General features: G+C 35.2%; 1 protein-coding gene across 1 annotated transcript in view; it reads left to right on the top strand.

Moving 5' to 3' along the window:
* IL1RAPL1 (interleukin 1 receptor accessory protein like 1) overlaps positions 1-14,936 on the top strand; it is a 1,105,500-nt gene that overhangs the window by 1,017,584 nt on the left and 72,980 nt on the right. Inside the window, exons 7-8 of the mRNA XM_075196513.1 lie at positions 13,512-13,644; positions 14,609-14,754. Of these exons, the coding sequence (XP_075052614.1) occupies positions 13,512-13,644; positions 14,609-14,754 (279 nt within the window). The remainder of the gene's footprint in view (positions 1-13,511; positions 13,645-14,608; positions 14,755-14,936) is intronic.

Below are 14,936 nucleotides of genomic sequence, written 5' to 3'. Positions count from 1 at the left end.
AGTCTACCCAAATGGACGATTGTCGCCTCATTTGGTTGGTTGTACCGTTAAATATTTTCGTTCCAATCTCGTTTCCATTGTGTAGTGTGTATAAACTTCCGTCCGATCCACTACAATCCTATACTTCCTCGACCTGGGGGGCGTGTGTATATAAATTTTTGATGTCTGTCTCAGTCCCACGTGGTGCGGTATCCGCACATCACAGGCCTGTGTTTTGCATAGATGTGTATTGCACATTTCTGGCTGCAGACCATTACACATGTATAAAACACTTGTGCTATTACCCTTTGCATCTATGTTGGCAATCTATTCACATTTAACCTTTATAAACTTTATAGACTATTAAAGTTATAAAGTCATATCTTGTACTACTGTAGCCATTGTAGGTTTACAAATAGGAATGAATGAAGAGACAGTGTAGCCTTCTCTTTATATTCTGTTTTGGGTGTTAATTATAGCGAAAGCTCTGCCCCTTTATGCTAATGTCTTTGGTATATCGTTACATCCCCCACAAATGTTGCTTCAGTGTGTACGAAATTGCAATAATTGCTCACGACAATATGGCTGTAAAAAGTCGCTAAAGGGACATCTGCTCTTCCCTTTATTGTCCTAAACAAGGCTAGTGTGTATGCAGTTCAGGGACCGAGTGATCGGACCGCATACGCATGTAAAATCGATTGGCATAAAAAGTTGCTGGAAAATTCTGTAGTGTGTACCCAGCTTTAGTCTAGAACTTTTAGAACTAACCAGTCAATAAAGTTGCCAAAGTCTTTCATCCCTTTCTTCTACCTTCAGTTAGAAATATTTCAGTCGTCTTCGTTATTAATAATCCTATTACAATACACAAAACTGGGCCAAGTCCTACTACAAAAGGATTTTCTGTGGCTTTCCCTGTTATAGCGATCAGGCCAGTCTATATAGCCTGGAATCTGTCATTTGTTTCTTGCACATTTTACGTCTATGTGTTGGATGCAAATGCTTCCAAATCTACATGATCACATAGTTGCAATACTTCATAGGCATACTGTACAAGTACAATACTTAGAACTTCAAGAGCTGGAAGTATATTTTGTCAGTGTCAGCAATTTTGAAAATAGCTACATTAGATGGTTTATCCAGCTTGAAGAGCAGCATAAAAAGATGTGGGAGAGATTGATGGAACATTTTCAACCTCATTAACAATGTAACTATTTATAAAAAGGAAAGCAAAGAGCCTTACAGCTACTATCATGCACTAATAATATGAAGACTGTTACTTCACTAACTATTCCCAGAAACATCCTAAACATTTCCCAGCCACCAACAGAATGATAAATATTTATATAGGGTAGGGTCTCTCATCAAGATCGGTTTTGTCAGATTTCTGCACAAATATTATGTTAAAAATTATTATTATTATAAAAAAAAACATTCTTTATAAGGAGACAACATTGTCGCAAGGTGCTATTGTAATGATTTGGAAGCAGTGGTTTAATATAAAAGTAATAATGTGATGAATAGCATTGCCCAAAGGTGATGCTGAAGATATTACATTAGGGCTAGCTCACATTTTTTGTGGAAATGCACTGTATTGTAGTTTAACACAAGCCAGTGGTCATCCGCATTCCCAACTAATGCATGTGAGCATCTCAAAGTTTGCTGCCCTGCATGCAAGCAGTCTGTATCTAGTGTTCCTGTGGGCACCTTGCAGTGTAAATTGGAGATATGTGCTTGTCTTGGGATAATATACTCCAAAAGCTTGCTGCAGTTGGACTGTATTGTGCATAGTAAAATCACACTGCATGCAGAGTGCACTTCAACATCAATATATATGAATGAGCCCAGAAGGTATTACTTATAAGTAATTGTTAAGCATGGTTCATGACATGAGTTGGAAAGTGACCAAAGGAAAGCTACTCAGGGTCATAAAAACAAGCCTTAAGTCAGTAACTATGGATGTGGTAGACTTTCATAGACATATGATAGGCAACATCTGAATAACAAATAGAACTTTTCTGATATTTAAGGAATGTCATATTAACCTTTCTCAGCCACAATTTATTACAGGCGTAGTTCCTTTTAAGTTATTTTTGTTTATAATATAGTTCTATTTTATGTACTATATAAAGCATGGATCTAAGATACAAAGACATAATATCATATATTATTATACTATTACTATTATCAAGAGTATTTCATTGTTTGATTGTTTTTATAGCCATTTCTATCTGTAAATAATACATTACACCTCGAATTTGGATCACAACCTGCACTATGCATCATATTTATTCTTGGAATACAACTCCTTGTAATATCACATTTGATAAAGGAGATTCATTTGACAATGTGAATCGGTGCAGATGGTAACACTACATTATCCAGTTTACTATCCTGAAAATGGCACCTAAATAGCTGTCCAATGTGTAAGAATTGCAATTGCTATGTTAATTTCTATAAACAAGTGGACCCAAGGAGCTGTTAGACCCAATTATTATGTTATAAAGTGATTTCTGAGGTCAAAAAGTAGAAGAGTTATTAGAACAGATTACTATAATTGTTAACAACATTTCATTTCAAAATCCTATTACAGCCTAATGTCATAATTACTATGACTTTCACTTTAGGAAAGGAGAAGAAAGAAAAAATATTGCATCCTTGTACTTGAAAGAAACCATTTAAAGCAGTCTGTAAATATAAAGAATGTTAATCCTTAATGGAACAGTGCCTGTTAAAGGAAACTATTATTTCTTAAAATAGACTTTAAAAGGTATAAAATGTTGGCTATAATATACATCAATTTTTATTTATTATTTTTTATTTATTTATTTTTTAAATAGAAGGAACTCAAAAAGTATTTCTTAGGAAAAATTGATTCATAAATAATATTAAAAAACCAGCATGACTTTCTAACTGATTTTCCACTCAAAGAACACTGATATATGTAATTGTTTATGAAAAATTATGTTTTTACTTTCACAAGTGCATTTTTACAATATTGTCTATGCTGTGACAAATTAAAAAAAAGCATAATCCTCTATGTGCCTTGCTAGACGATTGCAGATTTGTGCTTTTGCTATTTTAGTGTTTTTTTAGTGTTGAGTTTGAAAATGTTAAATCTGTTTCCAATAAGACATTTGAATGGTGTCATATTTGCACAATTGTGTGTGCTAAAGGTTTGACCTTGTATTCTTATTTCTAGTAACAATAAAATGTACCTATAATTTCTATATAGTTTATTTACTACATACTTTTTTTTATATACAATATACTTTTTTTTAACTAGCTAAACATTAACTTTTTTTTGACCAGCTACTCATTTCCTTGATGTTTTTGCAAAGCAAACTTCTCGCTTCCACTTTTCTGATGGTTTTTATCCTTAAATCTGATGTGTGATTCATCCCAAGATATTTTAATGGATTTCTTGACCTACAGAATAATTAATGCAATGAGTTCCATAGCCTATCTTATAAAAAGAGGCAATGTACCGTAAAGTAGTTATTACTGTCAGCATAACGTGTGGGTAACATTAATTGCGTACATGCTGACTATATTTTTCAGTGTAAGAGACAGTTATGTACTATGGGCTTCATTTAGATTTGTAAGAAAGCCTAAGGGCTAGATTTACTAAGCTCCTGGGTTTGAAAAAGTGGGGATGTTGCCTATAGCAACCAATCAGATTCTAGCTATCATTTTGTAGAAGGTACTAAATAAATGAAAGCTAGAATCTGATTGGTTGCTATTGGCAACATCCCCACTTTTTCAAACCCGCAGCTTAGTAAATCTAGCCCTAACTCTTTTTGCATGTGTAGTAAAAAAGTCATTTTGAATGGAACATAAGTTAGACTTGTGTCCCCGTCTGCCTGAAGAGGCTTAGTTACAGTAAGGGAATACACACATAAGTGTGGCATGTCCCCTGGTAAATGCGGAACATTCAGAGTAGATTGCTTCTAGAGAAATACCCCTTAGGGGATGTAAACTTGCAGCCATCCGAGCCATGGAGCACGTCCTTACTAGTTAAAAAAAAATAAAAAATGTTCACCCTCCAAAAAAGTAAGGCCTGGGCTGGTTACCTAATAAAGCAGGGGGGGAAACAGCATGGGGTCCCCTTGCAAAGCAGTAACTAATGCCAGGCTATGCAGGCTGGGTTTGTCACACTGTAACAATGAGACCTGCAGCATAGGGTCCCCATGTCATAATGTTTGCTATCTTCAGCCAGCATGGAGCTTGTTCCCTAGGGAAATCAGACCGGCAAATAATGTGCGAGCTCCTGTCCCTAGAGAAAGCCAACCCTATATAGCTATTCCACATCCCTTGGGGCAGCAGGCATCAGTGTAATGTATAAAGGTTCGAAAACCATTACTTAAGGATGTGGTACTAATAGTCCCAGCAAGCCCTATCAGCTGTTAACTGCTTGGGCATTCTATCACTTGTAGAACTACAGGTGCCAGCATGCTTATGGCTGCCAGAGTAAACTGGTGCTTGTAGAACTAAATAAGACAATTAGCAACATCAACAATTGTCACATAATTATAGCCTTGTAAAAGAGCTTTACAGACTCGTTCTTCTTGGATTGTTACTAGGGGAAAATATATGTAGAGTCTATTTGTGGCTCTTGACATTAGCTGTGATTATCAGTGGCCTGGTTCCTAATCATTTTTCACTTCTGTGCACACTGAAGCTTTAAATGTCTGAAAAACTAGCTCCACTAGCACTGACTGGGCATCTCTGTTCATAAAGTTTACCTAAATAATGTAAAACCAATAATATACGAATGATAAACTGATCTGATACTGACAGTTGGGCAGACTTTGTAATAGTCCACCAGTAGTACTATAGGACAAACAGTAATCCTCCCACTCACTGTATTAACATATTCCTTAATTCTGGAGCAGTAGAGTGAGGAGAAAACAAAACTTTGAAATATAGCCTGTTATCAGCTTGTGCCTAACGGCAGTGATACAAGTTTCATTGAGTGGATGTTCATCTTTGCTTGTACATTTTTATTAATCAGGGATCATTGTTACAGATATCAATTTTAGATCTGCAGTAAGTCTATAACCACTGTGTACAGTATGTAATAGTATATCAATACCAAAGACTGTTTTCTGTTACTATAGTTTTTCATTTAAATACTGCCTATATTGATTATATAGACTATTATAATATCACAGCGTCAAATAAGGATTAATGTGCATTGTTTAAAAATAATGCAAAATGCTGAATTATGTGCTGAGATGAAAATCAGGAATATTACTAATTTGTACTAGAGACAACAGACCAATGTCACCAGGGAGCAGCAAAAATATTGTGCTGTTGCTAGTACAATGTAGTCTAACATGTATGACTAATGGTGCAAATGTAATTTGGAATACCCATATAAAATGGCATTTCACTCAAGCACAAAACATTCAATATTTGCTAATTACAACTAGCAGTTCTTTGGATACTGACACTCCCAGTAAGCCGTTTTTTTTTCTTTTCACAGAGACTGTTAGAAGCCAAACAATGTCCTCTAGTGGCATATAAGCACAATCAACTCACAGCTGGAAATAACGCTTACAAAACATAACATAAAAACATGTCATATTCATCTGGAACAAAATGGAACATTAGCTCAATACTTAGGGACCAATGTGTTTCCCACTTGCAATTGGGAAGAAAAACGCTACAGTTTATTTGTAAAGAAAAATATCTCCCCTCGAAGCTTTTTGGACTTTTTCATACGTACATCACAATTTGTTTTTATGCTTTTATTCCTGTGTTTGTAGTCTGGAGGCACAATTTTCATATAATTTCATTTTGTTTTGGGGTATGATGTTTCAGTCATTTACTGTTTTATGTTAGCTGGTGGCTTGGAGAATATTTGCTTTGTTTTTCCACGACTTATAATAAAGCAGCATAGAGTCAGATGAACCCGCATGGTGTTTATCAAACTTACATTTAATTCCTTGTCTAATAAAGCTTCTTATGGTATTTGTACATTACTCATCAACATCATACAAGTATAATTCATTTTGTTATCAGACTGTCCATTCAATTATATGGAAAACAACTAATATTTGTTTTTAGCCTCCACTGATAATGTAAACAGATGAGGCAAGTACAATAAGTCATTCAACAAAATAAACATTTAAAGAATGGTCCATTACTGCCCCTAAGACCTGGGGTATACTTACTAAATTGCGGGTTTAAAAAAGTGGAGATGTTGCTTTTAGCAACCAATCAGATTCTAGTTACCATTTGTTCAGTACATTCTACAAAATGACAGCTAGAATCTGATTGGTTGCTATAGGCAACATCTTCACTTTTCCAAACCCGCAGTTTAGTAAATATAGTCCCTGGAGTAGAGGGCATTCACTTGTTATCTTTATACACAAGAATTTATTTTATGGTAATATTTTATAATAATAATCATGTGGAAGTCCTTTCTAACAGTGAATTTAAAAGCTACTGTATGCATTTCCACATGTTATCAATATAAACCTATATGAGTCCAAAAATGTAAATATACAATTTACTTGAGTTACAGTAGATTAAGACATGAAAACATCTGGCCAAAGTGACACAGCACAAAGTCATGAAAATGGGTCGCATCTTGAGGTAAAAACCAACAGCAGCAATGAAGTAGTTAAACAGTTAACCTTCATTTCATCTGTAGTCACACAAAATAAGCTTTCTAAATGAATTAACAAATGAGCACACCAAAATGAATGGTCAAACCACCTAATTAAATGGGCTATAACCATGTTTTCTTATGGTATCTATTTACAGTAAATATTAGGGGATAACAGCATAAAATATTTTATCTAGCTTCTATGATGTTTGCTAAGCTGCTTGCAGAGCACAGTATTTAGTATAGTTTCATTATTGGATATCTCTTACAAATAATCCTGTTATCTTCTCACAGAGCACTCCTACAAATCTAATTAAGGTGTGATAAGCCTCTTATAATACAATTTTTGGGACCTGCCTAATGACATGGGACTCAAGGGGTCATAAATTGGGACAGAATATAGTATCTGTGGGAGCTCGGCTTGCACAGAGGGATAAAATAGCTATGTCTAGCATATATGTTCCCTTTTGCTAAGCACAATTAAGCACAGAACATTTTAAAACTTAATGTCCATTTAGCACTAAATAAGTGTCACTGAGCACAGCAAATACATGGTAACTGGCCAAACCTCCTAAATAACATAACATGATTCAAAATATTCCCATTTTCGATATGATCTTGCTAGTACATGGTTCCAAACTGCACCCATGTCACGATCTGCCTGCAGCATATTGCTTTGCCTGGCAGCTCCTAACCTGGACTATCAGGCTTTACTATTTGTGTTTATTTTATGTGTTAGCAGCAGTACCTCTGATCACCAGAGGTGCTGCTATTGTGCCTGTTCCTAGTTCCTTAGGAGTTAACACTGCCTCACTCATTATTCCATGCACCTGGGTGTGTTCCATATATACCTGTCACTCCCAGCACACATTGCTGGTTATTGTTGTCATATCCTATTGTTACACCCTGTGGATTCTTCCTCCTGCTTTGCTCCTGTTATTATGCTCCATTGGGATCTCAACATTCATTCCGCTGACCTGTTTTCATCTGTGAACCTGGTACTTCCCTGTGCATCTCCCTGTACTTGCTGCCTGTAATCTTTCCACACCTCCTGTTTACCTGCAACTGTGTATACCTGGTAATTTCTACAAGACCATACTACATCATCTGTTCAGTCTCTTCAGCAATAAACTAGTATGTTTTTCACCATTATTCATGGTTCCTTAGCTGTATATCTATATTGATCCGTGACAACCCATTTCTCTGGGTTTACAGACATAACATGCATGATTTCTATAAAACAATGATGTGTGGTTTATATTTTATCCTTTTTGGGTGGGGGTTATCACATAAATATAAGAAACCAATGAAATCCAGAAATCCTCCTTGATGATTGTTGCAAGATCCAAGCATCACAAATATGGATAGTTCTCCAGGTTATAATCTGAACAAGGAAAAGATAATTTTAGTCGGTGCAGAACACATACCACCAATTGTTGTGGCCACCAAGGCCGCTACCTCTTTGCTTACCGCTTGGCCCAATCTCCTTTCAATTGTCCTTGTTGTAGGTAGCAGCACTATAAACTTCACATACTCCTTGAGGATACACAGACTTTCTTTTGGATCCAAATCCCATCTTTCCTTTCAGTTAGTACTTCTTTTTCTAATGTATACATTTTATACAATATACATTAGCACCAACTGACAGGACGGACACAATACTGTGACACTTTTCAAGACAAACTTCAATAAACAGTACTTACACTTAATATAGTCCACACATGCAGCCAGGAAATAATGGAAGTCTAAATTTGCCTCCAGATTGTTCTTATTGGTGCAACAGACAATACAGCACAGATGGACCCAAAAAGTAATTAAAATAAATATTTTTTATATTACAGGTGTTATATATAATATATTATATATGTGCAATTTACTCTGGCCCATTAATGTGGAGTGTACCGTCAACAAAAATCCACACCTCGTCTTTGTGAAATGACATAAGCCAGAAAGAAATCTAGGGGTATATTTACTAAACTGCAGGTTTGAAAAAGTGGAGATGTTGCCTGCATCAACCAATCAGATTCTAGCTGCCATTTTGTAGAATGTACTAAATAAATGATAACTAGAATCTGATTGGTTGTTATAGGCACACCTATTTCATACCCGAAGTTTTGTAAATATACCCCCTAGTGCTCAATGTGTTAATTAGCGGTTGCCTGGTGAGGTATTTTAATTAATAACACTCAACTATTATATAAGGTAAAATGCAGTTAGTACTTTAATGAATGTAGTCCTCATATGACTAAAAGGTCAATAATAATTTTCACAGAATAACAGGATGCAATAATCCAAGAAAGAATCATTTGAGCTATTGCTGAATTGAGTTTACACACGTTTCTTTGTAGTAGAATTTGTACTTCATATACATTTCTGACATTTACCCTCTTTACACTTGAAGAGGTGGAATGGATGAAGAAAGAGTCATTGAAATGCAAAACAAGTACATTAAGGGTGTGTTCGCCTAATTGTAAACTAAGGCAGACACACATGGAGACACAAATATACCAGTAGTCATATCGCTAGCGGAGACCAGAGGGTTGGTGCAAATACACAGTGATGATGATGATGGTCATCAGCACTAGCTAGTTATTTGAGATTGAAGCTTTCTTCATTGCTCATGCCTATATTATATGATGATTATGTGGCTATATTTTATAGTTACTTTTTGCCTACTTACATTCGTATACCTTAAAGAAGATTATACCTGATTATAAAGATAATTTTTATTTAAATTAAACCTAATATAAAATTTGTTTTTCATTATAAAAACAAATGTTTACAAATGTTGTGCTTATGAGATGGTTGGGAGTATCTTGGTGTAAGTATGCCTGACATGGTGCATAGGCGACTGGAGCAGAGCTGAATACATCTGTAGATATCTACAGCTCAGCACATGGGAATAAATATGCTATTATTATGTGCAGCTTTCTAGAGCTTATTATTTGGATCCATATGCACCCAATTCAGCTTGAGCCCAACTGTGACCGCCGACTATAGAACCACCCCTTTGTGTTCTGCTTGAATCAGTGGCGCATCCGGGGGGGGGGTGATCGGGGCGATCGCCCCCCCCCCCCTAGCAGGGGCTTGCTGCCGACTGTGCAGGTCCGTTCAGCAGTGACAGTCTGCTGCCTGGCTGCTCTGATTGTGTTTTAAACACAATCAGAGCAGCCGGGCAGCAGACTGTCACTGCCGAGCGGACCTGCACATACTGTGCAGTCGCCGGCAGCCGAAGAAATCAGAAAGGGGGCGGGGCCTAAATCACCACCCATAAAATCGCCCAGGGTAGGACAAATGTCTAGATCCGCCCCTGGCTTGAATGGCTACATTCAGCAATCCCACAGTTATCCACAGCTAGCAGCCTCCAAATTAATTCTAGAAAATGTCACACTACCATATTGCCACTGATTGTTTATGCAGGAGATATATAGGTTTGTATATGTAATAGAGTATTTATACAGGGAGCGAGGTATTGAATTCATTGGGCTTTTTAAAGCCATTCCAACTGAGTTTCAAGTCTATGAAAGCAAGACAGATTGGGACATATCATTTTCTTACTTCACAATATAAATATTTATATATAGTAGACCAAGTATATATATAAATGTAAACAACTTTGAAGTTAGTAGACTATAATAATATATCAATCTAACATCTTTAAATATTTAAAATCACTATAATTAATATAATATTCAAAATAAATATACAAAAAAATGGAAATTAATAGAAACACGAGAGCTTGAACAGAGAGTGCATAAAAGGAATATATACAATAAAATATGACAGTCATATTAAAAATGAAGCCAAATTAATATATTTAAACTAACATTTTGTGAAAATGTTTAGAATTACTGTGCGTTATAAGGCCCTTTCTAATATTTAAAAGATGGTCCATGATCCTATTTTTATTGCACATAAGGCACTCCCCAACAGGTAAATGGCATAACTTAACATATAAGCAGTGCTACTTTGTAACTTACTTTGTTTATTGTTAATATTTGAACCAAAAACATTTTTTCATGTTAAATTTGCATGCTTTATGATCAATTCTTAAAAACTTTTTTTCATATTCATCTAGCTGTATGTGTGCAGTATAAATACTTTTCACAGTTATGAATAGACCTCCAGCATCCATCATTTATATTTCAGTTATTATTTGGGTAACTTAGGTTCTCTTATCAGTGATTTCATTTTAAAAGACATAAATCTATGTAGTTACAAAATATGGATTTTGTTTCTGGCTAAAAACTATCATCTACAGCCACACAGAGATCAGTAAAAATCTAAACTGTAGTAATTGAGAGGGTTCAGCTTGAATTGTTAATCAGTATTGTTAGTTATAGCTGATACCGTTTCAACTTAATTATTAAGTACTTCCTCTGTACAGTTTATGCGAACATCATCTCATTATGGATAAATATAAATCAAATTAAGACTGAGATGCTTCATTTTATCTCTGAAAACATTAACATTTACAACTTGTATATCAATCATATAATTTATCACATTCAATAATGCGTTAACTGATTGAAATTTATGAAGCTAAAATAATTAAATATTGTACAGAACAGTAAAAATGTTCACAATTTCACTACTAGCTCATAGCTGATTTACTTTGAGATTTTCTTTAGATCCTTTTAGCTGATGTACTTATCAGGTTACCTTTTTTATAAGTTATTGATTGATTTAATAAGAGATGTATATTAGATAGATCAGCTAAAATTGTAATGTTATAAGTAGCTCATTGCTTGCAGCCACCTACTCAAATATTAGTACATTAGGAGATAATTTGGAATAATTTATTTTATAAAAAAAAAGTGTTTTTGTGTGTTTTAATACTAAATCTGTAATGTGATTTTTTTTAGTAGGTTGTGGTGGTGGTGGTATGGGTTGACTACAAAGCAAACTTGAATAACTTGAAATGCTGAACAGAAATGTGTAACATGCTCTTATGCATTAACCATAATGATTGTCAAAAGTCTGTCATTGTCTTATTGCTTACATTATCCATAAATGTAGGCAGTATGGGACTTCGTTGACTATATATTTCCCATTAATGCTTAATTCAGCAACTACTGCTTACAGTAGTCTACTTTCATTCGTATTTCACATTTTGGGATAAGTTGATGGGATCCATTGAGCCTAAAAGCTTCTTATTTTCATCTACTTGTATCATCATCATCATCATCATCATCATCAGTTATTTACACAGCGCTGACAATTCCACAGCGTTGTACAGAGAATATTTTTCATTCGCATTAGACCGACCCTGCCCCAATGGAGCTAACAATCTAAATTCCCTAACACACACATACACACACACACACACACACACACACACACACACACACACACACATACACACACATACATACACACACACACACATACACACACACAGACTAGGGTTAATTTTGACAGCATCAATTAACCTATTAGTATGTTTTTGGAGTGTGGGAGGAAACTGGAGCACCCAGAGGAAATCCACACAAACACAGGGAGAACATACAAACTCCACACAGATAAGGCCCTATTTATGAATCAAACTCATGACCCCAGCACTGTGAGGCAGAAGTCGAGCCTCTGCCAGCTCCCTGGTCTGATAACTCATCAAATAATCAAACAGTCAAACAATATATCACCTCCATTTTGTCAGGAAACCGCTCTTGACTACATTTCCATGTCACAAACCGCAGCTCGGAAGTTTACTTTAAGGGGACACACAAGATTCCAGCACTCAATCTTGCACTCACCTTTCCCTAAAGTCACAGATGTAACTAGTCCCTTTCCCAACACAGGCACTCATTTCCACATCTCTCAACTGCCACCATATACGTATAAGGCCCGTAGAAATCCTATTATTTAATTACTCAATTGTGCACACTCCACCCTCTGACAGTTAAATGAGTTAACAGTTCCCGCACTGGCATTTAAAGTGTTAACAGAGCCAAGCAATCAACCTCTTCTAAACAGGCAGAGAATTTGTTTGGAGCAACCATGAGCCAGCAGGAAGTGCTAACCACTGAGCCACAATGCTTGGTATGAATGCAGTCCACCTCCATTTTTATTTTACTGAGTGGCATTTAATATATGTCATTACAATTATTTGATTTTTACACTCTCTATGGGTAAATATAAGGCCTGATATTGCTAGTTTACTGTAAGAAAAACAAACATTTGTTGGCACTCATTATCATCATCATCATTGTTTTTTTACTATGTGCCATAGATTCCTTAGCATCGTACAGCAAGGGTACATCATTACAAAATAAATACACACAGTAATTGTACAGAAACACAATAGTATTAGAATAAACAAATACAACAATACTCTAACATAGTAAACATCACAATACAGAATACCATATACATCGTACAATGTGACAGGGACATCAAGACAGGATCAACAGACAAGAGACAAAGGGTAAAGAGGTTACTGCCCGTGAGAGCATATTTTGTAAAGGGAGGGGAGAGACAGAAGGAGGTAATAGCTGTATAAAATAAATATATATGACTTTTTACTGGTTTATCATTTTCTGTCTGCTCACAGCTTTTTCCACATTTTTGAATCATTGGATTTATGTCATAACATTGTATTACCTTGTATTAACAAACAAACATATTAGTCTCTTGACACAATTTAAAAGCAGCAGAAATGTATTATTCAATAGAAAACAGGGCAATAGGGATGGAAGCAAACATTATTTATTGTAGGTGGAATGAAGTCTTTAATCTTTCATTTACGTTCATGCTGGAAGAAGTAGAAAGCCCAAATAAAGGGTAAAGGCAACAACTTGAAAGTGCTACTGTTCATTTATCTAATTTATTACTGTGATCAGTGTCTGCTTTCTGGGAATCTTTAGGACTAAGAAAAGGAACCATTTTATACGCTTACAATGCTTTTGTTTCTCTTCAACAGGCAGCTTCGCTAATTTAACTTGCAGAGCTTTCTTTGGCTATAGCGGTGATGTCAGTCCTTTAATTTACTGGATGAAAGGGGAAAAATTTATTGAAGATTTGGATGAAAAGCGGGTCAGAGAGAGTGATATCAGGTAAATATATGTATGTAAGTGACATATTATATAACAGAAATATGTCACATGAGTATGATATGTGGCTCTTAGGATTCTAGTTATGCTACTGGCCATAACATTATTTAATGGACTATATACTGGTTATTTACCATTATAAAACACATATTCTTTATATTTGTAGAAAAAAATGTGCACTATATGTTTGGGAGACACTTCTTTTTTTAATATATTTCGTACCTTACACTAACCAAACAAATGTAGTGTATTGCACACTTTTAACATAGTTTGATCACTGAGAACATTATTCACTGGATCAGTGTGGAAAGGGTCCATAATATAGTGCCAAACCCAGCGCCAACATTGGTCAATCTATTTTCATTTCATTATTTCATATCTTGTTTACACTAACTCCGTAAGTCATCTAATATTTTAAAAGAAATCAGATATCAGAAATTACAGAGATCATCATCATCATCATCAACATTTATATAGCGCCAGGAGATTCCGTAGTGCTTTGCAATTTGGAACAGACAGTAATAAAACAATACAGGGTAATACATACGTAGAGCTAAGAAGGCCCTGCTGACAAGCTTACTACCTATGGGACAATGGTTTGATACACAAGGGTAAGTGCTACAGAGATTATGTATTTGTATATTGTCTAAGACACAATCCTTTTGCTATTTATACTTTACTTGTTGAAAGGTTTAGAAGAAAAACAACTTCTAGTAATACATCTTATTCTCTGAATTTCACTCGAGAAACAAACAAGCTGTAAATATAAAAAATGGATCATAAAGAGTAACCTACAGGATCATGCATGTACTTTGGTTTTATGCCCACTGCTAAACTTCTCCGAACAATGCCACCCCTAGGTATAGATGATTTTTAGTGTACACCATTGTTAAGACTGGATATCATTTAGAAATTATGAAACTATAAAAATAAAGCAAATAAATGACATTCCTTTTTTCTTTTCAAGAGTTCTTAGGATGCATCTTGGAGAGCAAGAAGTATCAATCTCATTAATCTTTGATTCAGTGGAAGATGCTGATTTAGGAAATTACTCCTGTTATGTTGAGAATGGGAATGGACGTAGGCAAGCAAGTGTACTCCTCCATAAAAGGGGTAAGTGTCAGAATTTTCTTTGTATAGCATATATTTGTTTTCATTTTGATATTAGCAATCAAACTAAAACACAAATAAAGTTAAAATAAATAATGGTAAAATAATTCCAATGTCCAGATGGTCAAATAGGTTGATAGAGATTTTAGTAAGATAAACAACAAATATGAAATACAAAAGCAAAT

The sequence above is a fragment of the Mixophyes fleayi genome, chromosome 2 (genome assembly GCF_038048845.1).
Source record: "Mixophyes fleayi isolate aMixFle1 chromosome 2, aMixFle1.hap1, whole genome shotgun sequence".
NCBI lineage: Eukaryota > Metazoa > Chordata > Amphibia > Anura > Limnodynastidae > Mixophyes > Mixophyes fleayi.
Note: the sequence above shows the minus strand (reverse complement) of the source record. Positions and strands in the feature narration are given on the sequence as shown.